Source organism: Centroberyx affinis, unplaced genomic scaffold (genome assembly GCF_046629955.1).
Source record: "Centroberyx affinis isolate AG114_WGS23_722 - 3 ecotype Tasmania unplaced genomic scaffold, CSIRO-AGI_Caff_v1 ptg001293l_1, whole genome shotgun sequence".
Classification (NCBI taxonomy): Eukaryota; Metazoa; Chordata; class Actinopteri; order Beryciformes; family Berycidae; genus Centroberyx; species Centroberyx affinis.
This window is the reverse complement of record NW_027279799.1, coordinates 134,109-162,066: the sequence shown is the minus strand read 5'-3', so window position 1 is coordinate 162,066 and position 27,958 is coordinate 134,109. Positions and strand designations below refer to the sequence as shown.

Sequence of the window (27,958 nt, the reverse complement as noted above, 5' to 3'; positions counted from 1 at the left end):
CTGAGAGGGCCTGGCTGTGCTCCGGTCTGCTTGGCACTGGAGTGAGGGCTGCAGAGCTGCCCGACATGGCTGCAGGCCCAGGGCTGGGAGGATCCTCCTCCAGACTCTCCTCTTTCCTCCTCTTCCTCACAGCCATGGCCAGCGCTCGGAACTTATAGTGCATCATCTGGGGGCGGTCCTCCCTGCATGTCCCACTCACATCCCCACTCTCTTGTTCCAGTGTTTGCTGTCCTGTGCAGATGGCTCTGTGGGCCTCGTAGCCCTCTCTCTGTTGGCAGCGGGCCCCGCATGCTTCACACTCGTACAGGCTGGGACCCCTTTGCTGTTGCTGTTGTTGCTGTTGCCTGGCTAGGTCAGTGCCTCTGGCTGAGGAGGAGGTGGGCCCTGCCTCCTCCAGGATGAGCTCAGCTCCCAGGGGAACTTCTATGGCAGGCTGGCGCCTCAGCATACGCTGGGCATGGCCGACCCTCATCTCTGCTACCACCGCTTGCTGCTCATCAAAGGAGTGGCAGAGACGGAAGCCTCTGGGGGACATGGTGCCAGAGGTGGAGGGGTCTCCCTGGCTGGCAGATGAGGGCATTGAGTGGCTTCTAAGCAGAGGCACTGTGGACAGCTCCTGGGAACCTGATGGATCTACCTCAGGACTGTGGAGATGCCCCAAACCACTGGGGCCAGGGGCGTCCGCTTTGGGGTCAAATGCGTAGGGATCTTTAGGGGTGCTAAATTTGGGTGACTCCATGCTGCTCTTCCTGGACAGAGAGGAGCGTCGGGGCTTTACGCTGTCAATCTCACTGGTGTCTACCACTGCTTCATTGATGGTGATGAGCTTGGTAATGTGTTCTATGACTTGTGTTTTGGGTACAGTGAAGGGCATGCTCTTCTCCTCTGCTCCTGAGGGTGAGGAGAGTGAAGAATGGGGCTGCTGCTGATGGGGACTGCGCTGCTGCCCTCCCAGTCTCCCATATTTCCCCAGGATAATTTCTGCGTAGGTTTTGGCACTGGCACTGGGGGGGCTAACTTGGGACAGCTCAGTACTGCCGGATCCAGAGAAGTAGCCAGACTCTGTGCTGCCTTTACTGCCAGGGCCCAGCGAGGAAGATGAGGTGGAGAGGGAGGAGGGAGGGTCATCTGGAGAAGCCATGGGACCTCGTTTCCTCTCACTAAGCCTCATTGCCAGCCTCTGTTTGACAGCCTGGGAGTCCTCAGGTCTCTGGCTCTCCTCTGAGCCTCCTGACAGCTCCTTACCGCCTCTCCTCTGCTGGCCCAACATCTCCTTAGAGGAGGACTGTCTGTGGTGACCCGTCTCCTCTTCAGACTCTGTGCTCTCTCCCTCTGTGGGTTCCTCGGGGTCTTCTCCTAGACCCGCCCCCTCTGGTCCACTCAAACTGGGCTCATCACGGCTGGACGCCAGGCCCGCTTTAATGCGATGGGCGTGGGACTTGCGGTGTTTGTACAGGTTGCTCTTGGTCTTGAAAGAAAAGCCACAGGGGGCACAAGGGTAGGGTCTTTCTCCCGTGTGGGAGCGAATGTGTTTCTGAAGGACGCTTGGCTTGGCACATGGACGGCCACAGTAAGTGCACACATATTTCCCTGGTTTTTGGGGTTTCTTCTCCCCTCTTCTGGATGGGCCACCCCCTTCTGGGCCTTCCTGGCTGGGCTGGGATGGGACCCCCGGACCATGCTCGCCCCGGGTGGAGGAGGTGGAGGGAAGGGGTGAGGTGGAAGAGGGGGCTGGAGAGAGGAAGCTGCCTCCTGAGGGACCTGGGGTGTCTGAATGCTGCCATGCTACCGCTTGCTGCTGCTGCAACCGGAGCAGAAGGTCACTGCGTTTGGGTTGGCGATTTTGCAGGCGGCCCAGGGCTCTGTGTACGGGACGGGGGTTGGGAGGCTGCTGCGGCTGCTGAGGTGGACGGGATCCCAGTGGGTTCTCAGCAGACACAGGCTGCTGCTCTTGCCTTCCGGAGCGCTCCCCATCGGCCGGACGGCTGGGCTCAGCCTCCATAGAGTGGGGAGGAGGCCTCACAGACACACAAGTAAGGGCTCTGGGAGCCTCATGGAGCTGACCGCATGGCAGCAGGGAGGTCAGGGGCAGGGGAACATCGACAGACTGAGTCGTAAATCACAACAAAGGGCCTTTTTTGGTGTGGGCCAAAAGTTATTCAAGAGGACCAAATAAGGCATCATTAAAAGGTGCCCTGGAGCTGCATGGATGCAGGTAAACATGGATCATCACTCTGTACTGAACAGCTCTGCTCCTGTCCAGCCTCAGCCATTCTAACAGCTCTCCCAAGGTCTTCTCTGCATGTCTGTTTTGTTGGTTCTCAAGATAATTAGTCGTTCAGCTCCTAGATGGGTCTGAAGGAACACAGAAACAGAAGCACTGAGTTACCGAAGTGGAAAAACACAAAGGCAACTATTAGATACTACTACTACTGCTACGAAGAACCATATTTTTACAGCACTTTCCTATAGCTGCAAAATAAAAAGAACAAAACAGAAAGAGGTGATGAAGTCTTGCCCTGCTGACTTCAGTAACGCCAACAGCTCATTACAGCACACTCAGCAAAATTTAGAAAACACATAGGACCTTTTTAAGATGACTTTCTTGACATCATAAGCAGTCCCAAAAAGCCTGCCATGCTGCTAACCTTTGATGAAAAAGAGTTATGTTGGTAGAGCAGAAAGGCCAAAGTCATTAATGTCCTATTATCAAACTCCCTATTAAGAATTGCCCCCACATATCATATCTTGACAAATAGGGTTACATTTTCCTGCCGTAATGTTGAGTGGGGTCAGTGTTGTAATGAGAACATTAGCAGCGTAATTGCATCAGTAACATGTTATTGCTCTCATCTGTCCTAGCCTCAACTCTAAATGAGCACCCCTGTCAGATACTGTGCAGTGATACAGAACAAGGCTATCACAGTGCAGTGCACTTCTCTCTAATTCAGGAGACAGCACACCTACTGTACCTCTAGGATTGTTAGGTCCAGATGTTCTCTTATTGTAACATTTTCAAAAAGCATGATCTGCACACAAGCATCTGTGTAAATGTCTGCAGGCACACACATTAACACTTGTGAATCTCCTTAGAATCTACATAGAGACAAAATGAAAAACTCCCTTCAAATAGAAACTTCTTCTCCAAACAGACTAATGTGTATCTGACCCATGACTGGCCTACTCTGCAGGAGTCAGAGCAGCTCAGGGCATCCAGAGCACAGGCACCAACTGAGGAGACCGCAGTGTCAGGGCAAAGAGTCAAAACAAATGTTGGAAATATAGCCTATGCTTATCTGATCTGGCACTAAAGCTAAAGGGGGTAAATGGAGGGGGGCTGTCTTCTAGTGGATAAGAGGACTTGACAGCTACTGACTTTCAGCCTATGCCCCACACACTGTATTGTTATGTACAGCCACTAGGGCGCAGTGTTTATGAGGGGCCAAGTATGGTTGCTCGTTACAGTCCATTGTGGGAGGGTACTGTGAAACCTCCTCTTTTATCAAGATATATCTACTGTAATAATTCCCACTCACACACTACCAGAAAGCAGCATTTATGAGGGGCCAAGTATAGCCGATCATGACAAAGACTTTTGGATGGGGGTATGATGAAATCTCCCCTTTTATCAAGATATATGTACTGTAATATTTCCCACTTACTACAAATCCTGCACTCAGCCTCAACTCAAGACACAAGATTCTTGTACCACAGCCAATCAAAACACATTCTGGGAATGGATAGGGCCAATCATAACATTTTCACTGAGCGGCCGTGCCCAACCGCTGACAGTCCTAGCACAGGCTAATCCAGAGTATCAATCATCATCAGAGACATCCACACTTCTTGCACCCCCCCAAAACTCTGTCAGACTCTGGAGATCAGCGCTCGGTGAAGGAGGACACGGTGTGTGTTCACCTCACAGCTGCAGACGTGTGTGATGATGTGGACCACCTCTGACAGCCAGAACATACCAGCAGAAAAGATAACAAGGCTTCTAAATAATGTGCCAATGACTCTACATAAGTAGGAAAAATGTGAAAAACAAACTGATATTCTATGTTTAAGTACCTCACACAGACACAGAGCAAATCCAGAGACTGACAGAATGGCGGTGAGAGACAGAACACATATAGATACTCTATAATATTAGAGACAAGCGTATGGCGCAGGAGCAAGAGAGTCAGATGGAGTGGGAAGAGGTGGAGAGAGAGAGCAGAAGGGGAAGACTATGGAGTGAATCAGTGATCCAGTGGCTGAATAAACAGGCCTAGCAGAAGACTGCAGCTGAGGTGCCAGTGGTGGCAAGGCAGCACTGACAGGTTTTTTTTTTAATGAGCCACACTTTCGCTCTCCCCATATGTCTAAAAAAAACACATTGCACAGTCAGCCTTCATTAGAGCCAGTTTACAGTGGAAAAAAGAAAGAGAATCACTCTTCCTCTTGGAAACGACTTGACAGATTCTCGGCTCCATTTCCATGTTCCCCCACATCTGCTGAGGGCTGATCATCTATTTAGTGTGTTTCTCCAAGCAGACCCACGCTTTGATTACAGCAGACTTTTACCGTCAACACTCAGCAATTAGGCAGAATAACAAACCAAATCAACACCATTAAAATTCACTTGTCTGTCTTCGTTTGTCTGTCTTCTGCCTTCTCAGCTGGACAAGCAGACATACAACTGGGAAGACTTTGTTACGTGGCGGCAGCTATAGCTTTTTCCGTCTTGAGCTGTTGAGCTCCGGGGAGGCTGTCTCTGGAGTTGGATAAGTTAGATCCGGAGGGAATGGAGCGCACAAAAGGGTTGTACGTCAGATGCTGAACAAGTGTGGCTCCTCACACCCCTAAATGCAAGAGCGAAAAGTGAGGTGGCAATAAAAGAACAATGGTGAAAAGGAGGGGGTGTGTGAGAAAGAGAAGCAGAGAAAAGGAGTCGCGGAAAAGCAGACGAGGGAAAATATAGCGGGAGGAGCAACCTGATGGGAAAAGACAGGTAAAAAAGTTGGTGGGTGTAAAACAGGAGTCTGGATGTGAAGTGGGATGATTCTGTGCGCAGAAAACAGAAGGAAGGAGTGAGAGAGAGAGAGAGGGAGAGAGAGAGAGAGAGAGAGAGAGAGAGAGAGAGAGAGAGGGAAGCAGAGTGAAAGAGCAAGCCAGTGTGTCCTCCTCAGGCTCCTTGTAATAGATGTCTGAGCACGTAGTATGTAGTTGGCCATCACAGTGTAAGCTTAATGATCTCTGGCATAGCTATTGATGCAGCCCTTAAACAGGGCGATTAGAAGGCTTTAAGGTTGGGGAGAGCACTGCTTACATTATTCATGGCAGTCTAGACTGCCAGCTCTGAGCGGGGAAACACACCGTCAGGACCCTGCCAGGAAGACGAGGGGAAGGACTGCCAGTGTCTAGTCTGGTCTACAATAAGCCAACACACACACACACACACACACACACACACACACACAAACACCCTACAGCCCACATACAGTATACACATACAGTACTACTCCCCCTCAGAGCGATGCCCGCTAACACACAGCTGTGCTAAATGTATTCTGACAGATCTGACCAGCCAATCAGAGGCTGAGCCCTGAGGTAACCCCCTGCTCTTTCACAAGGGGTTTTCCTTTCCCATCCTCATTCCACAAAGATGACTTATAATCCAGAGGTCCTATTACGCACAGCACTTTCATGTACGATAGCATTACATACACACAAATAGAAATCAATGCGATCAGTTGCGCACAGGTGAAAACCATATTACAATGGTAAGACCTCTGGCACAACACACAGGTTATGTAAATTTGTCTACCGTGATCGATGAGGGTGGGGCAAGGTTGTTCTTCACTCTGCTCTATTTATAGACTGCGAGGTGCAAGCTTACACTTACTGGAAGCCATTGATGCAGCTGTTCTATAGTGTTATGTTCCTTTGATATGAGTTGTCAGAGCAAAACCACAAAGCTAATATTAGTCGCAGTATGCGAAACAACAAACTGTGAACATCGCAGCATCGTGTCCCCCAGTATTCCACCTTGGATCGGTCTTTAACCGTTGTATGCTAATTCGCCGAGCAGTCACAGCTTGTGGATGCGGTGATTTGTTGTGTGGACTAGTTTCTGGTGTCTGTGCCTAAAATGTGATTAAGATTGCTCCTTAGAGAGAGAAGGAGAGAGATTGAGTGAGAGTGAGAAATGTGCACAGAGATGGTGTGTGTGTGTGTGTGTGTGTGTGTGTGTATGTACTTGTGAAGGGGCTTTGTCAGCAGAAACAGACACTGATGCAGGTACCCAAGGGAGCACGAGCACACGCTTACACTCTGTCTCCTTCATACCCACCCACCCACCCACCCACACACACACACACACACACACACACACACACACACACACACACACACACACACACACACAGACACACACACACACACTCTTTCCACTGTTTCTACTGTGTCTACTAAGTCCAGTCACTGTACATTTAAAACTGTAATTCCAATAATGCAAACATTAGCTCAATTCCTGCTCAGTAAGTAGTGCTATACTGGTAAGAGGCTTTGCAGCAGTTCCATAGTTAAAACTTCATTAACATGCACAGGAGAGTACAGCAGGCAGAGTTTGTGTTCATTTCCTCATCAATACTCCGCCGTATTCATGCAGCTGGTAATGATGGATAAAAATATGGGCTAAACATTAAATTACCTTGTGCCCCGAGAGGAGATAAACCCTCTTAAGTGCTTTTTAAAAAATCTGCTGTCATCCCCCCCATTCTTCCTTACTGGCGGTAGCCTGGTGCAGGTTCCCATGGAAACCAGCCTACTCTGAGCAACGGCAGATGGAGAGGGAGCTGGAGGTCTAAATTTATCTCCCAGCATCCTCTCTGAGTACAGACGCACGCTGGCAGCAGGAAGTGGGGGAAAAGCTTGGCCTCTGTGTGCCTTGCCAAGCTGGCATGATCTCTGACCTCTAACCCCTTAGAGCGGAGACAGGTTGAAGTTGCAGCAGACAAATACACACAGTCCAGGCTCAGCTTACTCTCAAAATCACAATCTCAATGGAGCAATACAACACTTGATACTGTACAAGAAGCTCTGCAGTGTTCCCTAATTATAAGGTGAATAGGAGCTTCTCAGAGATGTAAACACAGTCCTAGCCTCCACCTAAAAGTCTAACAGAGCGCTCTGGTCGTATCGGACTCAGGCCCCAAATCCCAGACAGTAATGCTAACCAGACTCCCAACCAAGGGAAGAAAACTGTTTGGCTTGGTTGTAACCGACTATAAAAGAAACCCAGAGAGGACAGAACCAGATGGCAGATAGAGCGCAGAAACCTATAAGCCCGAGACCCAGACTCACCCGGGGATATCACTGCTGTGGGTCGGAGCCACGCACTGAGGAGGACGCTGTCTGGAAAGACCACATACCACAGCTCCCCCCCCCCCCCCCCTCCCTCCCTCCCTCCGCTCTGCCTCTCCGCTCTGTGCAGGATGCATCAGGATCGCTGTACCTCTGAGGCGGGGAGTCGAGGAGGATTTTACAGGGCTTTGATAAAGACAGGCGGTTCACAACCATCGCAGTGTTCACTTTGATTAAACACAAGCCACTGAACTGCGGGTCAATACTGGCCTTTAAATCAAACACGAGTGGAGTGGCACAGGTAATGCACACCTCGACAGCAGGAGGAGATTGTGGTGAGGGGTTTATAATAGTAATACCCCCGGCAGCGGGAAATCTGTCCCTCTGGTAACATAATCAGCTGTAATAACAAACTGGCCTAAACTTCAACTAAATCGCAGGTCGCTGGGAATTCCATCATTTTATTCGGGGCAAGGCCCTTCGCGAATGACAATCATCTATTTGTTCAGCAAGGAAAATGAAACTTTAATTAAATCTGTGAATTAGAAGCCTTGTATAATAACATCCATACGGTTCAGTGATGCCCCATGCCCTATATAACACTTCAGATTTGTTGCCTTTATATCAATGAAAGAGAGTCTCCAACATTCAGATAGTAGATGAGCTTAAATCCTGTAACTAACAAACTGAGGCCATAACAACACATACTGAGAAAGCACTGAGATTACAAAGTCAAAAACTGCAAAGGTGCAACAGCAAATGATCAAATGCTTACACAACTCACACATTGCTGAAACAGCTGAAAGAACTTACAATATGATACTCTCTGACCCAAATGATTCATTTACCGTGACTGACAACAAGTAAAGTTGGGGAGAGAGAAGGGTGAAAAGATTGAGGGAGAGGTGGATTGAGGGAGGAAGGCAGAGATGGAGTTAAGTTAGAGAAGAGGCAGGGAGAGAGAGAGAGAGACGAGAGAGACGAGAGAGAGAGAGAGAGAGAGAGAGAGAGAGAGAGAGAGAGAGAGAGAGAGAGAGAGAGAGAGAGACAGAGTGTTGATTACCTGACAGAGCAGTCTGGTCTTCCCCCTCAGAGACGCTTCACAGGCACTGTGAGACAAGCAGGGAGAGCCAGAGAGTGAGAGCGGATATGACTGTTTGAGTGGGTGTGTTGCTGAGAGAGAGGGTGGGGGTGAGGCAAAAACAGAGTGATGGAAAGGGAGAGGGAGAGAGAAACTAAACTAAATGAATGTTTCCACTGTACAAATATAAGGGGAGGAGGAAGATGCGGTAGAAAGAAAAAACTAGGAGCGAATCACAATCAAAAATCACCAACACCATCATCATTAGCTTCATCATACCATAAATCATCATGTTCTTTTTTGCCAGATTTTCCAGTATAAATTGCAATACTAGTGCATGGCGAACCAGAACAGTGCAGACTACAGAATGCAACCATTCAATCGGGACATGAGCATTTGCTGCTGTTTCTTTAACTCACACATTCAGTGGCGGTGGCAGCGTGCCGATAGATAGGATTACAAACAGGTCTTACACGGGGCTTTCCCCTGCAACGCAGGACCCTGGAGGCGGATCCTGCACAGAGGAGCCTAGCAATTATCACCTCCTTATCGACAAAGTTAGCCAATTGTAGTGATGGGTGAAGAACTCATTCTGAAGCACAATGCCATGCACAATGCCATGCGTGTACATGCAGAGGGCTTCTGGGTAAGTAACTCTCTGCCTACGTGAACGAGTCTCATTCACATAAATCTTCCAGTTCCAGCTAGAGCGCCAGTGAGCTGCATCTGTAAATGACATAAATGAATTCCATAGTCACATCCATTCAAACCCCCGCATTACGCAGAACTCAGGCTACGCCTATCGCTAGTGCAACATGAGAGAGAGCGAGAGAGAGAAAGCAAAAGAGAGAGAGAGGGAGAGAGAGAGAGAGAGAGAGAGAGAGAATTGAGAATGAAAGGAGGTCCTGCTGTTCCATAGAGCTTTGCCTCACTGGCAGAGTACAGGAAGTGTGAGTCACGCTCTAAAATAAACACACTCACACAGTGACGAGCCGGCACACAGGACGAGCGGATGGCTGGGCTACTGATCAGAAGGCAGGCAGAGGGAACATGGATCCTCACAGGCCAGCAACACGTGGAGGCCTGGTGGGACTCACAGCCGGATGACGGGATGAGTCAAAGGAGGGGATGGGGGTCACTGTTCCCTGGGTCTATTTCTCCACTCATTTTGTTTGTTTCTCTTCTCGAGCTCTTTTTCTTTACACCTCCTCGTTTGCGCTCATTATCCCATTTGGATATCTCCATTTATTTCTCCTTTTTCATTTCCCTCTCCACTTTCCCTGTGTTGTCATTCTTCGCGGTTTGCCCGCGTTTCCCCCTATTCTTTCTCCCCTGCCCTGTGTCTCCTCTCTTATTTGATTTGGTTGCAGTCAATAGGAGTGTTGTTCAGGACTCGGTGATTACCCCTGGCTCCGTGTGGCTGCTGGCTGACTGCTGTAGGGGGACTGTGCTGGCCTGATGCTGGGTTAAGCTGGGTTTCGCTGGCCGAGGGACTGTATTGTGTCTGTCTGAATGTGCTCATTGTCGCCGTTTGCTGCACGCACCTTCTATACTGTACTTCCCTGTGAGGGACCTTCACCCATCCGTCATCCCTTTGTCCTCTGTTCCTCAAACTGAGGGGTTCTGACGGGAAGGTGGGGGGGGGGCGGAGGCCGAGGAACAAAACTGCCTCTGTGGTGATGATTGACAGGGAAGCTGCTCTACACAGACATGACGATTAGCAAGGCCGGGGACCGGGCTTCAGCCACACACTCTGCTTGGAAGCTAGGCAAGAGCTGTAAATTCAACAGTCCCAAAGAGTAGATTATAATTTTGAGAACTGGGGTGAAAATGGGATTTTCACTGGAAGCACAAAGATCACGAAAGGCCTGAAAGCAAGTCCTCACAATGCACAATTATCCGGAGACTATATCACATCCATAGGCCCCAAGCATGTCAAGCTCACTTTGTGGCAAAACTTTTCTCATTTAAATGGAAACACGGGTTCCCCAATGGTATGGTCACATGAGGCAATTTCACATATATGACACAGACAAATATAAAGCAGAGGTAAGCAACACCTAAAATGCAAACATCATGCTTTACAAGAAAATTCATGTTGTTTTGGTGCAGCCACAGACTATAATTTAGACTAAATGAGCAGTGTGTGAATTTACAGACAACCGTACAGATGACATATTTTTGGACTTTCACCCCATAAACTGCAGACACAGGCAGTAAAATGGGCAAATATGGGAGTATTATAAGAGGGTTTTCTCTTCTCTGAGGGCAGAGAGGGCAGGTTATTTCAGACGTGTGGTCTTCCAGTAAACCGCGTCCCCCCCCTCAGTCCATATGACTGTGGTATTATGATAGAAACAAGATCCAATTAAAGAGGGAGCCCACCTAGTGTATAAAAGCCACTGTGGTTCAGTATTGCTCTACCTGTTTGTGTTTGTTCAGAAAGGGACTGGGGGCAAAGGAGACACCCACCTCACAAGCAGGCTGAGTGTCCCTGCCTGAGGTGGTCTTCTGGGAACGGGATTTGGCTGTCAAACCAACCAAGTCCAGTCATTACATGGGCAAACACCAGCTATATCATCACCTCATTTTCACCCTCTAGCTCAGAATAAAACCTACATAAAACATAAATTCCTTTTATGGTGTGACATAAAATTGAACTTCACCACCTTGGGGTCATACACTACCAGTCAAAATTTTGGACACACACATTTTTCTTTATTTTTACTATTTTTCACATTTCAACTATGAAAATTACACAAATTGAACTATGCAGTGACCAAAAAAGTGTTAAACCGTGTTAAACTATCTCATATTTTAGATTCTTTAAAGTAGCCGCCTTTTGCCTTGAAGGAAAGGCAAAGGCTTTGGAAAGAAATTCATACATTGGCATCAACTTCACTAATTATATTTTGTCTGAAAAACAAATTTTAAGCATTTAAGCATAAGCCTTTAGATCAAAATAGCTTTTAAGATAATGAAAAACATAGCACATTCAAACTTTTGACTGGTGTACATTACAGTACATGCCATCGGTTTTCTCCCTAAGTTCAGCTACTGTCCTACGTCTTTGGTTCTCTTAGTGTTTATTAGAAGAGCAGGTGACGCACGGCTCCCTCTCATTGAAAATCTGTTGATGATCTTGACTGGAGAGCACAAGTAAACAGTATTAAGACACGATGAATGCGTGTTATAGAGCATGGTGTGTCTGTTATGTCATATTGGGGTTTAGTGTATAGACCTAATGAAGCATTAAGCGCTAAACATATGCCTTAGGCCTATAAATATACATGCACACACACACACACAGACAGCTACAATGCAGCGAGAGGGGAGGGCTCTTAGACATGCAACCAACCAGCCAGCTAATGGAGTCTTGCATGCCAGTCTTTTGTTAATGCCAATCGATACTTATCCTCGGCAGATCTGACATCTGATCCTGTAAAACACTGACAGACTGACCACCCTCTCTGTTTCACTCATCATCTCGCTTTTTCTCTTTTGCAGTCTCTTTCTCTTTCTCTGTCTCTCTCTTTCTCTCTCTCTCTCACACACACACACATGCACAATTCCCTCTTTGCAGTCACTCTCTCCCCATTTAGTTCTCAATTTCATCCTCACAACCCACTCTCATTATCTTTTCCCTTACCACAGCGCTGAGGCATTAGCAAGCACCGCTGTCTTTATACTGAATGTGGCCAAGTAAACTTTATGTATGTTATGAGGAAGGCTACCAGGAAACCATGTCTGCTGGGTTGCTGTGGGTAGTGATTATGTAAATTAGCCCGGCCCTGAGTGAACTCCCTGATTAGTAAGTAGATACCATACGTAGACAAAATATATCATTAGCAATTTGAAAAGGTATATTTAGCTACAGTGATTATACATTATTAGTATTTCCTGAGAGTCTTAAATATTAAAATGTGAAAAAAAACAGGTTTGAGTCACTACCACAAAGGCAAAAATGGTCTGGTAACATGACAGTGATACATTAGGGACAGCAGCAGTGAACAAACAGACTCCAGGGCCTTGTAGAGAGCTACTGTAACAGAAGTGAAACAGATACAGCATGTCTGTCAAAGTCACTTCAGCTGCCTCTGGATAGCTCGACATCAAAAACACAATCGCAGCAACGGCGGTGCGCAAATGAAATAAAAGAGTGACAAAGCATGGGGGAGCAGGAGAGGATAAATATAGAAAGAGGAAGTGACATTTTCAAAAGCTGTCCTCCCTGCACCCACAGGTTTCACTGATGTTGTGTGGATGTCAAGACCACAGCGCAAAATCCTCCCACACAGCTTACCGTGACTGTCTTTCACTATCTGCTGCTTTATATTTGCTCTCTCAATCATGCTGGAAGTCACAAGAATTGGGTTTAGGCAAACCTGTGATGATGTGAACTTATCAAGTCAGATTAACATGGACGGAGAGGGGGAAAAGACACACTATATAGCTTACTGGTAAATATAAATATACAATAAAAACATTCATTTTCATTTTAACATATCGACCAGGCTTTTTAACAGCAGCTCTGCTTGCTAGAACTGAGTTTTCCAACCTGTTTTGGCAGGTTGAGGTTGGAAAAGTCTTGTGATTGCCCAACGATTAAAGCATTTTCTGATGTTTTCTGATTTCTCATAGGGGAGATCAAGCTCCCCCTACAAGCTGCTCAATGACAACTGTGTGGATTTTGGAGTCCAAATGTGTTTTCGTCCAAAAGCCACCTGTGGTTATCTTTCATGTTAGAGCAGCAATCAAATTAGCACAGTCATTTTAGTTTTCTCGGAATTGATCTAGTTATTTAACTCTTATATGTCACCCCACATGAATTCCTGCCCGATGATAGAAAGCCTCGATCAGCTGAGTTCACTGTACCTCATTGTGTGTGAAGCTGCATTATGTATAACTAGCATTGCTGTAGCACTGCGTATGACCCGGCGCCATGCCTTATCTACACATCTCTGTAACCTGTGACTATGTTAATTTGAGCTGTTAAGTTTGAGCTGCTGGTGCTTTTAGCGCTGCCTGCACAAACACAGGCTCAGGGGAGAGTCAACAGGTGGAAGCTCTGCCTGAGTGTGTTCAAACACCAGGACCAGGCCGCAGAATGTATAAACATTGCCTCCACCACCACCTTCCTCTTCACCCCCCCCCCCCCTAACTCCCTCCCAGCCTGGCAGAGGGGCACCCTTCTGATCAGGGACTGTACTCAGGGCCAGGCCAGTAATTGCTACCCACAGTGACAAACAACTCCATTCAGACCAAGCGTCGGTCCACAGTTTACTCTCCCTCCTCCTCCTCTGTGTGTCCAGCGCTGCCCCATTCTGTCCGGCCCAGCGCCACACTGCCTGGCTGCATTAGCGGCTTGTCAACAGAGACTCTCCTGACGCGTCAACGCCTTGTCAGCCGGCCTTAAAACCAAATGTACACGGTCACGCGTCCTCACCCATCTGTTTGTGTGTTTGTTTGCCCGAGCGCCTGAGTGTGTCAGTGTGTGTGTGTGTGAGTGTGTATTTGCTGATGGATACACAAGGCCTATGTTTTTGTGTTTATGTATGCATCCACTTGAGTTAGTGCTTCAGTTAAGGGAGTAAGTATGTTTGTCTGTGTATCTGTGCATGTGAAAGAGAGGGAGAGAGAGAGAGAGAGAGAGAGAGTGTGTGTGTGTGTGTGTGTGTGAGAGAGAGAGAGAGAGAGAGAGAGAGAGAGAGAGAGAGAGAAAGTGTGTGTGTGTGAAATGACTGTATGTGGTCATTTCAGACTGTGTCCTCAGTACACAGCAGTGACTCCTAGGTTTTACATTCTATCTGCCATCTGAGAGAGGAAATCTTATAAAGCCTATCAAATGTGTGTGCAGTGTGCAGCCTCTATATCTTGGGACTGCAGCTCCAGGGCTGAGAGAGACAGGTCATCAATCACACACGGCAATCAAGCTCAGCTAAAACAGTCCCCTAGTAAATCTGTGTGTTTGTGTGTGTGTGTGTGTACGTGGCTGTGCAATGCTGAATTGACAAAATACATGAATACATGCCTATCATTAATGGCATGAAAGGTTGCTTATGCACAGGCTCTTGTATTCCTCCAAAGCAATCATGGGCAACAATGCACAAGACCTTGACGGAGGCTGGGTCTTGATTTTTTTTTTTTTTTTTTTGCTGTGAAAGTGTTCATGTTGCTCTACTTTATTTCATTCCCAACACAATACCTTAAGACACTATTAGACCTGAAATCATCATGCTGCCTTCGCTAACTTTACCTTACAACAAAGGTTGTCAACAACAGAGAGCTAAAGAAACAGAGCATTACAGCACTGTACACACAAGGTTGACAAGGATTAAGATGTCAAGATCACTGTCAACACCTGTATGCTGCTTAGTAACAAACCGTCAGGAACAAGCAAACATACACAGGCATCCAATGCCAAGGTAAAAAGTTGGTGGGCAAACAGCTAATCTGTTGTAACTTAAAAGATGCCTCTTGGAAGATAAAAAGAATCAAGCAATAATAACCTCTGTGTCCGTGCGTTAAGTCAAACATGGCCCAGTCTACTGCAAGCCAACTGGCCCACTTTGTGTAACCAGACAGACAGAAATGTGTCACTGGCTGTACTCGTTGCTGCTGGGAGGTGCGGACTTGTTTGGCCACGAGGGAAGGCCACACACAGCTACACCGTCTGGCTGCAGGCTACGGTAACAAACCCACATTCCTTCGAATACACACGGTTGCTGATTGAGATACAATGATAGTATGAATGTGCAGTAAACTTATATGACACATACACGCACGCGGACGCACACGCTCATCTCTCCCATGACCACCCGGACCATTCACAACGCTCTAAAAGGTAACTGAGCCCGTAGGTCACGTGACCCGTGTTAGGGGAATTAGTGGTGCATTCCTCCAGCTGTCATCACCTCATAAAGATCTGGTTAGGAGAAACCTGACTCCACAGCCGACTCGCTGCCTCCCTCCCGCCCCTCCTCTCCCACCAACCTACCCATCGTCAAAACTGCATCCTCCTGCCTGTAAGCCTGATCATTTGAATACAAAGCAGAGAAACAAAGACGTCCTTAAAATAGAGATGCTGTGGCTTTCAAAGAAGCACACTGCAGAGAAAGAGCGAGGAACAGATAGAGAAAAAGAAAGGGGGAGAGGGAGGGAGACAGCGAGGGAGAGAGAGGAGGAGGCTTATCGGGAGAAAGTGAGACACTGTATTGATGTAGGATAGGTGGTTGAATACATTGATTTCCTGTTAGTTCTTGCCCAGTTACGTACGGCTGATCTGTCACCCAATACAGGTTGAACCAGTGTCTCTCGACATGCCCAACGACGGGCTTCACTGGCTTCTCTCTATGGATTTACACACACTGGATCATTATGTTACTGAGAGAAAGTTTCCCTACTGGGAATGTTTACTGCGATTTGCTCGGCATAGAACTGATAGCACTTTAGGCTTGGTGTCAAACTGGCACTTGGTGGAACAAGCTGGTAATTACTCATTAGAAAATAGATGGCTCCAATTCTCAGTTCTGATTGGATGATACATTATAAAACACCCAATAAGCACACACCTGAGACCGCTCATCTGTTAATTTAATACTACACAAATCAAAACCACTCATACCGGTGCTATGTGTCGCTTAGCAACCACTTTGTTTAGCTACTCTTCAAGAACTAAACATTTAATTATTATTGATTAAAGGTATGAGATTTATTGAACATTTCTATTCATTCTGCTGCTGTTTCCTAAATAAAAAAAGCCACTTGACGCGGTGCTTTACAGAGGTTTTATAACAGAGAGGCAAAGCACAGCCTCTCATGGCTTATTACTTAAACACAGTGAGTGACAGCAGAGTGTGTGTCCAGCAAGTTGACTGCACCAACGGGACAGAGCAGCAGAGGGACAGCGGTAAGGTGCCTGCCATTTTCTGTGGGAGGTAAAGGATTTGAGAGAAAGCAATGGCTGAGCACCATCTGGTTTGTGTAGCTCTCTGTTTAATCAATGAAAGGCAGCTACTGTACAATCAAATGCACTGCCATCACTAAACATACTATAGACCTATTCACCCTCTCAAATTCCTGCTGAATAGTCGTACATAGCCCTCATATATGTGGCATGAAATTGGACTTTCAGTTTCTTGTAATGACAGGTCTCGTCGCAGAGGAACCATTTGCACATGGAGATATTTTGGATATATTTTTTCATCCCAGGACAGGTTTTCTAAAACAGTTTCATTTTTTTATTGATGGAGTTTCAATATTTTTCATGCTTTGAATTCACTGCCTCTCTGGTCATTGGGGTCAAATTCTCACCGCTCCAGCTTGTACAGCTGTCCCTGCTTTGAGTGTGCCTCGCTTTATATACCTCAATCAAAACTTATAACAAATTCTCACTCAAATTTATCACTGGTTTGAAACAACACAGATGCAACTGGAGCCTCTCATACCACCTACAATCGGTCAGAATAGACCGACCTGTCGCCCTCTGACAGAGATGAAACAGCAGAGGCCAAAAGAGCGAGACAAAGTGACATTGGCTACAGTATGCCAGATACTTCAGCAAAAACTACAGAACAACAACAGATCTTTCTGGAAGACTAGCAATCTCTTTATAGACCATTTAAATAGCAGATGAGGGAGTCATAAGCCTGAACCTGCAAAATTTGAACAAATGACAAAACGTGCCGTTCTGTGAGCTGCTAAACTGAGAGAGGAAATCTAATCTAAAGAACAAGAAAATCTAATCTGGGGACTGGCAAGTACGATAGCTTTCATTGTTGAAGCAGTCTGAATACAAACTGTAGGAAACTAAGACCTCAAACTGTGCATTCCATTAAAGTTAAACAGCATCTGAGCAAATCCAACAAAGTGAGGGGAGTGTGTGTGGAGAGCGAGCGCCGCAGCTGAGGCTTGTGATGAGGAAGATGGGGACAAGGAAGTGCGGATCAGGGCGGCCTCGGCCTCATCGAGCACAGTGCCTGGATTTTATGGTCAGGCACACACATATGCATACACACGTACACACACAAACCAAAAACACATTAAACACAAATGCACACATACACAAGAAAAAACTCACATGCATTTTAGGCACACTAAAGTCTTGGCATGTTTTAGTGAATCTTTAGGCTCTTTGATATCACACAGAGTGGTGAAGACATTGGGAATGAGAGACAGAATACAATGTAACCGAATATTCACCATGAAAAACTGTGCATTGTGGCTAATCTGATAACACTGTAGTTACATAAAAAAGCAATAAATGGTGCATTACATAAATTGACAGATTGAAACACTGATACAGGAACTTTTCAGCAAAGCAAGTGCAGTTCCTGAGTTTTGCGGCTGCAGCTGAGCAACAAAAGAGCGATTCACTGTAGAAGACGAGGGAAAACATTCCCCCTTTCCATTTATGCAACCAATCCAAAGCCATAGAGTTGTCCACCTGGCCGATGACAAACAACAGCAGACCTATGACCTGTGTATCTGTAAGGCTGACAACAACCAATCGACCAATCGTACAAGTGCAAAACCACGAGCATGACCAATAAAAGAAAAGAGCTTCCGAGGAGGACAGCTGGGTCCGGCCTAGCAACAGGGACTGCTCTCCCAAGACAAGAGAGAACATCCATCTCACAGCCTGACAAAGAAACATTATACTTTCACAGCAACAAAATTTCTCACATGGCATTCAGCAAGTTAACTCAAGGCTTACAATCTTGTTACATTGCTGCAAAGAAAATCCTCAAACCATATCATCGCTATTGGGAAAACCTTGTAACTCCAAATTTGGTGATTCTCATATTTTAATTTCCACTGAAAGATTGCATGGTCTTGTGTAGGATGAGACAATTCTACAGCCCTTGGGCTGAGGAAGCCAGTTTGTTAAATTCAAAATTTTCCTGGCCAACAAAGCTGAAAACAAGGCTGTTTTTCTTAATTCCTGAAAAGTTGACATTTTTGAGATACAAGGTTCTGCTGCTGGGTGAAAACCTTGTATCTTTCCTACCTCAGCAATAATGTGTTTATGTGTGTGTGTGTGTGTGTGTGTGTGTGTGTGTGTGTGTGTGTGTGTGTGCGTGCGTGCGTGAGTGTGTGTGTGTGTGTGTGGTGTGTAAGTGAGCATACATGTAAGCATGCAGAAAGAAACAAAGTAAAGTGAAGGCATGGCAGACAGACCTGCGAACACCCAGGACTGACAGCTGGAGAGTCATACTGTACTCTGTGTGTGAGCGTGTGTGTGTGTGTGTGTGTGTCCTACCATCTTTCACTCAAAGACAAATCAATTTCTTCATTCTACACCACCCTGCTCCCCCCCTCCCTCCCTCTCTCCTAAGCTCTGCCTCTCTCACTAGGTCTCTCCTGGTCTCCCTGCTCTCTGTAATTTAGGCACTCCCACTGTAATGGACACCCTACTCCGGGGCAGCGAGTGGGAACCCAGCCCCGCTGTTACCGCTACTCCCAAAGAATCTCAATCAGCCTCTCAGATACCTACTCACATACCACTACAGCCGGACGGACACAGCCCAGACTGAAGGCTCGACTGCAGCGACTGGAGGGGGAAGCCATCATTAACACAATAGGGAGAAAGTCAGAGAGAAAGAGAGAGAAACAGAGATAAAGAGAGACAAGGACCTGGAGAACGAAGAGAGGAGGAGTCAGGAGAGCTGAACCCGCTGTACCCTACAGCTGGTCACATGCTACCAGACGAGCAGCTTCTGGTCTCCCCATGGGCGCGGGTGTCAGAGTGAAATATGGCACCTAGCCCTAAGCCGGAGCAGCGCCAGGAGCACCATGTGCCCATCTACTCTACTCCCTGGCACAGCGCTCCCGCTCCTTCTCCCACGTCTCCCCACTGGCCCGACAACCCGTCAATCAGCTGCCACCGGGCGGGGGAGTCCTCGGAGGACGAGCGCGGCGCCATTAAGCATATTAAAGTTGCAGAGCGTAGATGAAAAATCAAAGTCTGCAGCGACTAAGCTAGGGTTGCTCCCTGGCAGAGTGCTGACAGAGCAAAGCTGGAGAGAAAGGGAGGAGGCGGGGGACTACCTGGGTGCAAACACCGGGACTGCTGACTGCTTGAGGTTGTTGGGGACAGCAGGATTACATAACAGAAAACACCACAACACCTCCAAGTGATGAAGAGCCTCCTGCACAACCCTCTGTCCTTCTCCCACAAAAAAAACATGCCTTTCCCTCTGTCCTTCTCCCCCATGTCTTTCACAGTCTAAGCCTGCAGGCTGGCAATCGAAAAATCCCTGACCACAAGATTTTGTAATATCCAATAAATCAAACTTTACTGTTATGTGTGGGGTTTTCAAACGCCTACCACTCCTCCCCTCACCCTTTCCCCTTCGTTCTTTCTCTGTCTTCAGTCCCCTTCACCCCCCCACCCCCCCCCCCACCCCCACCCCCCCCACCCCCCCCCCCCCCACATACACACATACACACATACACACTCCATCCCTTGCTCCTCCAAAGGTGATGAAAGCTGTGGCTTTATTACCCAGGGGCACGGGGTAAACACGTAGCCCTATGACGAGTGGCACATTTTTTTTTTTGTATCAAATGTTTATTTTCTCAAATACAGTGGCTTAGTCTGCGTCAGCAGCTCTGGGGTTAGGAGGGTGGGGGATGTGGGGGGGGGTTCCTCTCCTGGAGCACAGAACTTCCTACAGGGAGCATCACAACACATAGCATAGAAGGCACTGTGTGTATGTGTGTGTGTGTGTGTGTGTGTGTGTGTGTGTGCCTGCATGCCTGTGAGTGTGACTAGGACTGAAAACTGCCTTGTGTGATCATTCTGATAAGTGCAGCAAGGAGAGAGAGAGAGAGAGAGAGAGAGAGAGAGAGAGAGAGAGAGAGAGAGAGAGAGAGAGAGAGAGAGAGAGAGAGAGAGAGAGAGAGAGAGATGTCCAGGCTCTGACAGACTGGGTCTTCAACATGACTGATGAACAAACTCTGTCCTCTCTACCTGGCAGCCTGACCTCAACATCAACTGTTTATCCAGCCTAGCAGTGTGAGTGACAGTTATTAGAGATGTGATATGAGATTACTTCACTAATGTTGCAGTGCACTGAGGTCTAGATCCTGGCCAAGATGACTCACCTACTGCCCTGCTTTCTGTTTGTCTGTGAGGATACTGACAGATGGCTGAACTCAACAGCAGTAACAGTCTCTCACATCAAAGATTATTAGACAGCCAGGCACCCAAATAAGGAAATTCAGTTTTGTCCTTGGACCCACGGTCATTCAAAACATACTATTAGACTTGCCAAGTGGGGACCAACCAGAAGTAGGTCTGCAACCTATTTTGGGCCCCAACCCATAGTTTAAGAAACCAGGTCATGTATTTCCTGCATCTGCTGCAACCGTGCAGCCACATGCTGCGCTGCTCTGTACACTTGATGCAACGTAGGCCCAAAGCTACACATGTCCCATCACCACTTTGTTGACTATGACAAGTACTCCAATCTTATTTAAGTACAGTGCCAGGCTGTGTTCTGTCCAGACCAGGCTGGGAAAGCTGTCTGTAGGAATGCTCATGCAAATATTGACCTTCAATTAGGTGAAACAGACGCCCTCGCATAGGGCTGCAATATGGAGGCATCAGCAAAAACATAACACACATAAACAGTCACAGAATATATAATAAACATGCAGACACATACCTACACAGTGTACACAAACACATACTGTGTAAATATACCTTAACGCAACCACTTGTGTGCACTGCAAAATCAAATGGAAAACAAAATCAGAAAACCTTCAGCCTTCTAAAGGTAGTTTTAACCTCGAACAGGATGTCAGCACAACATCACCAGCAGAGAGCCATAACAAGAACGAACAATTCTCCCCCAATACACACCGAGAGACCTAAATCTGTCGAGTTTTGGGCTTTTTAATAGGGTGAGGAGCGAATGACCTTCCCAAGTGATGGCAGTCCACCACACTCCTGCATAATTAACAGCATCTGAAATAATGTGTTCTTTGTATGACCTTACCTGACAATGTCAGGGCGCAGCTTTCCTACAGGGACTCTGCGGTAAATAACAAACATAAACTTGCATGCGTGCCTGCTCACCCATGCACACATACACACACACAAACACACACACACACCCATGCGCATATGCATGTATAGAGCTGAACAATTCTATGAATCAAGTACAATATTGGTGAAACCATTCATCATACTCAAACTCAGTAAATCCTGCATACTGACATTTTTTTTTAACAAAATTTTAAAGTTCTAAAAAACTTGATGACGTGAATCGCAGTTTAAATCGCAATTGCAATATTATGTCAAATAATCGCAATTGGATTTTTTGTCAATATCTTTCAGCCCTAATATGCTCATACACACCAAACATACAAATCTTTTTAGATTTTTTATCAGCTTGGATTATTTAATGGTAGTTATACTTTATGACCCAAAAGATAAGAGAGAGAGAAAGAGAGAGAGAGAACGACATGTGACACCCACTGGGAGAGGCACTCGAACGCACAGCACTGCGAGCACAGCCCCAGAGCGGCCCGCAAGCCAACGCATTTCATGGCATGAAGGCACACCAGGCAAGACAGCGTTCCTCAAGGCTGAACACAGCGGGCTGCAGACAGTCAGCACCCATAGGAGAGACGGGATAACACATCTGGATTCCACTGAAGGCTGTTCCACGGCTTTTAAAGAGCGAGGGCCGGGGAGGGGGAGCGGGGGGGGGGGGGGAGAGAGTTCACCCGCTCTGCTTCAATGACAGAGACACGGCTGGGGAGGATTGTGCTGGAGCATCGCCCACCGCCTCGATTTGCTCGGCAGATCCGCGGCAGGGCTGGAAGGATTTTCCCCAAAGCCCTCTTACCCTCCCACAGAGCAGAAATCCCCTCCGATCCTCACTTGCTGTTCCAGCCCCAGTTACCGCAGGGACGCCTTACACACTGAAACAAAGGACTCACAGAGGAGATCTTCCCTGGTGGAGAGGAGAGGAGAGGAGAGGAGAGGAGAGGAAGAGGAAGAGGAAGAGGAAGAGGAAGAGGAAGAGGAAGAGGAAGAGGAGAGGGAGAGGAGAGGAGAGGAGAGGAGTGGAGTCAAGTTTATGGAGGGAAAATGAAGAAGGGAGGTGATGCAAAAGAGCAGATATGTCTATGGGTGATCTGCTTCGTATTTCTCATTTTCTTTACCTCTATCTGTCTCTCTCGCTATCTATCAATTTCAATTCAGTGAGTTTTATTGGCATGGGTGCAATTCGGGAGCAAGTGCAATTCAGTATATTGCCAAAGCTTTGGTAGTAATCAATAATGATAACATTAATAATGATGATAAAAAAGTATAATAACATAAAAAAGAAACAATCATAATAATGGTAATAATAGCAATATATGTAAAATAAAAAGCTACCCCTCTTCCCCTCTCTCTGTCTCACACACACACACGCGCGCGCACACACACACACACACACACACACACACACACACACACAAACACACACAACCAATTCTATCCGATGACATGGGACCAGCTTCAGTCTGTACAGAACAAATGCAGATAACATGGACAGAAAAAAGGTTTGGGAGAGAAAAGCAGAGGGACATTTGAGAGCTGCAGAGACTCTGGGAGAGAGAGAGAGAGAGAGAGTGAAACACAGCAAAGAGACCTGAAAAATGAAAGTGAGAAACACATTTCAGAAGAACACACTGAGGAGGGAAAGCAGAGGTGAACCGCAAGTTTTCTCTAGTTAATAAACACAGATTTGTGGGGTGAGGAGACACCTGGAGATTGTGAAAATGCAATGTGTGCTGAGGGGTGTGGTGCGAGGCGAGGGTATCCTGGGACCCAGAGAGAGCGAGAGGAAGAGCGAGAAAGAGCGAGAGACGCAGGAGGGGGGAGATATCTACTCGTGAAATATAATACCTCGCCTGCAACACCAATCAATAAATATGCTAGGCATGCATCTATCGCTAATCTTTCAAGGCAGCGCAGAACCTCGCTGGAGAGTTATGCACGGTCCGCCCTGTAGTGAAGGCTGGGCTAACTTCATTCAAAATCTGCTTCTCCAGTCACTGCTGAGTTGCTCTGTGTGTATTTTCGCTTTATCAGACAGTCATCAGCCTCTCCCTAGCATAACACAAACCTCACCAATGAGATTCTGGCCAAGCCCTTCCCACAGCCATACCTGTGGTGTGGAGCACAGTAGCATACACTGACACTATTACACAACAGTGGCCACTGTGGAAAGCATACACACACACACACACACACACACACACACACACACATACATACTTTCTTACTGCTGCTAGCAAGGAATAATAGATACATAATAACATATACAGTGCAGAAAATTTTGAATGTAATCAGAATGACACATTATAGCTCAGTGCATATGCTAGAAACTGAGGGGTTAGAGTTGTAACAACTACTTCTGGTCTATTTTGAGAAGAGATTTGCCACTGCAAACAACAAACCCCTTGACATTCCACTTGGCTACCAACTGTGGCGCGGTAGGTAATGATTAACCATTATGAAGGAATGAGTAACCTCTCTGTTTTGTGTCCTCTTCCTGCAGAACCTGCACTGCCTGCCCTGCTGTACGTATATCATTACATAACGTGGGCCGTCCCGCGCGGGAGCCAGCCAGCCAGCCAGCCAGCCAGCCAGCAGCCAACAGCCACACTAACACACATCCAGACTCTGCTCACTAGCAAAGACAAGGAAATGCTATCTTCCTTTGAAAGGACGCCAACACACTGGGCAACACACCGGCCTGGACTAGAGGTTGAGTCGAGGCCAGACGCTGATAGACCCCCCACCCCCCCACCCCAACACACACACACACACTGACCCAAATGATAGAAGAGCAGAACCACAGCACTGACTACACACGAGGCCACAAGACTAAATGACAAAAAACATTCAAACGTCTTAACAAAAGAGCTATTCAAAGTCCATTACAATGTGACTGAATGACTGCAATAAAATTATTAGGCTAGTGGGACATTTGAGAGGATGCCAGACTGGCACTCCTGGTCTCCATTTTGGAGTGTGTGTGTGTGTGTGTGTGTGTGTGTGTGTGTGTGTGTGTGTGTGTGTGTGTGTGTGTGTGTGTCCAAGGCCTTGTTCCTGGTTCACTCTGGTCTCCCAGCACTACAGTGGTCCTATTCTTCCCTGGTGTTTCAGAGAAAAGGATTAATGACCAGCGGCAGGGACATGAAAAGGTTGTGTCCACCAGCCACCAGGATTACACAGCCTGTGTGTGTGTGTGTGTGTGTGTGTGTGTGTACAAACACACTTGTTCACCCTTTCTATGGCACAATATGCATCACACCATCCATATAACATCTAGCAAATTCACTTCAAGGGTTCAGACTAAGCTCCCATTCTTACTGGTGAAAAAAAATTGTTTTGCTGAAATCCACAATCCTCCCCTGATCCCTTGCTCCAGTGTCTCCATGGTTATCAAACCTTGTAATCTGTAGGAAGTGTGTCTGGATCCAGGAAGCTCAGAGGCTGGATCAAGAGTGCAGCAGGAGTTCCACGCGACCCTCGTGCTGCCGATGGCATTTCATGCATTTAAATCAGCATGTTGCCACCTGCTAGGCTGACTCAGTGTGCGAGAGATGGAGATGGGGATGGGTATGCCAGGTGAGAGAGTGTGTGTGTGTGTGTGTGTGTGTGTGTGTGTGTGTGTGCACGCAAGTAGGGATATGTAAGGTGTTGAGTGGTTCTGTGTTAATTGGCAGAAAATTGCCCTTTCCCATCTTGAGTGTTCGTTGTGCCAGGGGGAGATATAAAGACGCGCACACACACACACACACACACACACACACACACACACCTGACTGACTGACTGACTGACTAACTGACTGGTGTCTTCTGTAGCCGGTGTTAGAACTGACAGAGAATTATGTTTCAGCTTTATTGTTCCTGAACAAACTCATTGCGCAAGTCGTCAGCTATGTTTCTGAATACCAAACCTTTTGGTAATGCAATGCTGACTATGAGACTGTTGACTGGCAATATAAAAACAGGTTCTACACTTGTATAGGTAATAACACATTCACTTTGAGTTTTAAATCATAGTAATTATTCTTAACAAGCCAATATCTCCTAAACATTTCTGCCAAGTTACAATGGGTATAAAAACATCAAAGCGAGTCTGGCTTGCAGCTTTTATCCCCATCCATGTAGTAACCATAAATGGCAGTAATCCCTAAAGCCTAGAATTTTTTTTTAATGATCAAATGCTTTACAATGTCAAACAATCTCAGAAATTTGCAAGGAAATGGAGCAGTCTCTTCTTGGTCTCCCTGCTGAGCTAGCACCTCTTTCTTCAGCCAGCACCACAAGTGGTCTTGATCCAGGCCAGAGTGGAGCGCTGTAAGACTGCCACTTTGTGCTGATTCAATAAGAAATAATTGCATATTGGCCTTTCCCCACTCAGCCCCCTTCACCACCACGGTCTGACACTTAACTCTACTGTATTTCCGTGCTGTACATTACAAAACGGGCCCAGGGCCGGGGAAGGACGCTGCAGTACCGCTGCTCCTGTTGCTTTTTAAACATTGTCTCCTTTGCCCTGGAGTGGATGGGGAGTTACATGTTTCAGGGCGCCGGGCCTCCACTGATATCATAAACAGAGTATTTCTCAGCAGAGCCTGGCTTCAGACTAGACAGCTACGTAAGAATATTCAGGAACATTTTTTTGCCTCACCTCTTTGCCAAATTGGCATCAGAGAGGCAAAGAGCACAATGACTTCATCTCATGTCATGTTGCTTATTTTCCTGATTTTTTCCCCTGTTTAAAGTATTTCTTCTACTGTATTTCAGCATGTGGTTGCTCTTGTTTTATCATAGTAATAAGCACAATGGGAAAGGGACATGATGTGTTATGAGTTTAAACAGCATACAATTCAATGTACAGACAACTTACAACTCAGAGAGATGGAAAGATAGATGGAATGATTAGACAGACAGACAGACCGACAGATAGAGAGAGAGCGGAAGAACTCAGTTTGAACAAGTTTGTGAAGTGTGTATCTGTCCCTAAAAATGAACTAGAAATCAACCAACAGACTTCTGTCATCACAAAATGTTTCAAGCAAATCAAGTGCAAATAATGGCAAATACTAGGAGAAAGGAAAAAAGTTCTTTTCTTCGACACACAAGAGGTTCCTTTTACACTCTTGTCCATCGGGAAGAAGAAAATGTTGCTAATGACATGAATGACATGATGAAAGACTGAATAAATGAATTATTATAAATGTGTCACAAAAATTTAACACCACTATTTTGCATCATGTGCATGCAAGGCAACAGCCCTTTCACCTGAAACACCTATTCCTTGTGTCTGTATGCAAATGAACGACTATCTCACCATTGTACAATAATATTCTCATTACCATGCTGTGAATAAAACAGTGTATGTGTGCCAGCTGGGCAAAAGGGGGTTACTTGCCCTTACATTCAAATAACTGATGTAAGGACTGAACGTGAAGCAGTGCACGTATTGTTGCCTGTGTAGCAGCCAAAACAAACCTATTTTGGCCAATTTAGCCTACCTATCATATGACACAGTGCATCAACTGAGTACAAAAGCATGATGTCATCCCCTAAAAATCTGGCAAGAGTAGCCCGTTGCAAATGTGACATGGATCGCATAGTCTGAATCCAAAATCCGTGCGTATGTGTGTGTTGGAGTCAGCATTATCGCTCAGTTCAACTGGTTTATTAAAGACAGCGGGAACTGCTGTGAATGTAGGTAAATGATGAGGCATATGTTGCTGTCTACTGTATGTAGCGCCGCCGCTACTTCTGGCAAGACTGCGTGTAGTTTCCATTGGACCGCGGCGGTCCCAAAATCCCCAAATCCCACTGAACTGGTAGCCTACAGTAAAAATTCGCCCGCTACATGTAGCCCAGCTTCACATTTTCATCACCTATCAGCTAGACAGGCAGCTCAACTTCATGACACACTGTTACTGTAACAAATACGGTGTGGGATCCTCTCCTCAACTTCACACCAGATGTATGCTTCCTATAACTCGGCCACAATCCTCCCCTCGGGGCTGACAACCCCATAACACAATCGAAACAAAGTAATAAACAGGTAATAATATTATATTTACCAGCTGGATACAGTACGTGCGCTGCAGCCATTTATCCCGTAGCGAAAGGGCCAGAAGTCCGCATTTCCTGGATTATGTTGCGTCGGATAGAGCTGATCTTGGTGCCCGCGCTTCTGGGCAGGGAGAGCTGGAGGGGCTCGGGGTGCTTCCCACTGGCTTGTCAGACCGGACAGCGATGCCACATTCAGCTGATCGCCACAACAAAACAACATCTCGCCCTACGCAAACCGCTCCGCGTCTCCGCACCACCCCGCACGGCACGGCAGGTCCGGAGGACGCCGCCCCCTCTCCGCCTCCACCACTGGCCTGGCGCGCCGAGCCCGCCCGATGAATAATCATGAGGGAGTGGAAGCAGGCATTGGCTAAACGGAGCAGTTCCTGGTTAATGCCATTAATTCTAATCAGCCA

The 27,958-nt window shown here is 46.8% G+C and overlaps 1 protein-coding gene across 2 annotated transcripts in view; it reads right to left on the bottom strand.

Moving 5' to 3' along the window:
- Window positions 1-27,751, bottom strand: part of LOC139649127 (transcription factor HIVEP3) — a 38,241-nt gene extending 10,490 nt beyond the window's left edge. The window contains exons 1-3 of one of the 2 annotated variants that reach the window (XM_071525447.1): window positions 27,551-27,751; window positions 8,411-8,456; window positions 1-2,355 (exon numbers count right to left, since the gene is read on the bottom strand). In XM_071525447.1, the coding sequence (XP_071381548.1) occupies window positions 1-2,002 (2,002 nt within the window). In that variant the 5' untranslated portion in view covers window positions 2,003-2,355; window positions 8,411-8,456; window positions 27,551-27,751. The remainder of the gene's footprint in view (window positions 2,356-8,410; window positions 8,457-27,550) is intronic. The other variant, XM_071525448.1, reaches the window with a different exon arrangement.
- Between the last annotated feature and the right edge of the window lie 207 nt (window positions 27,752-27,958).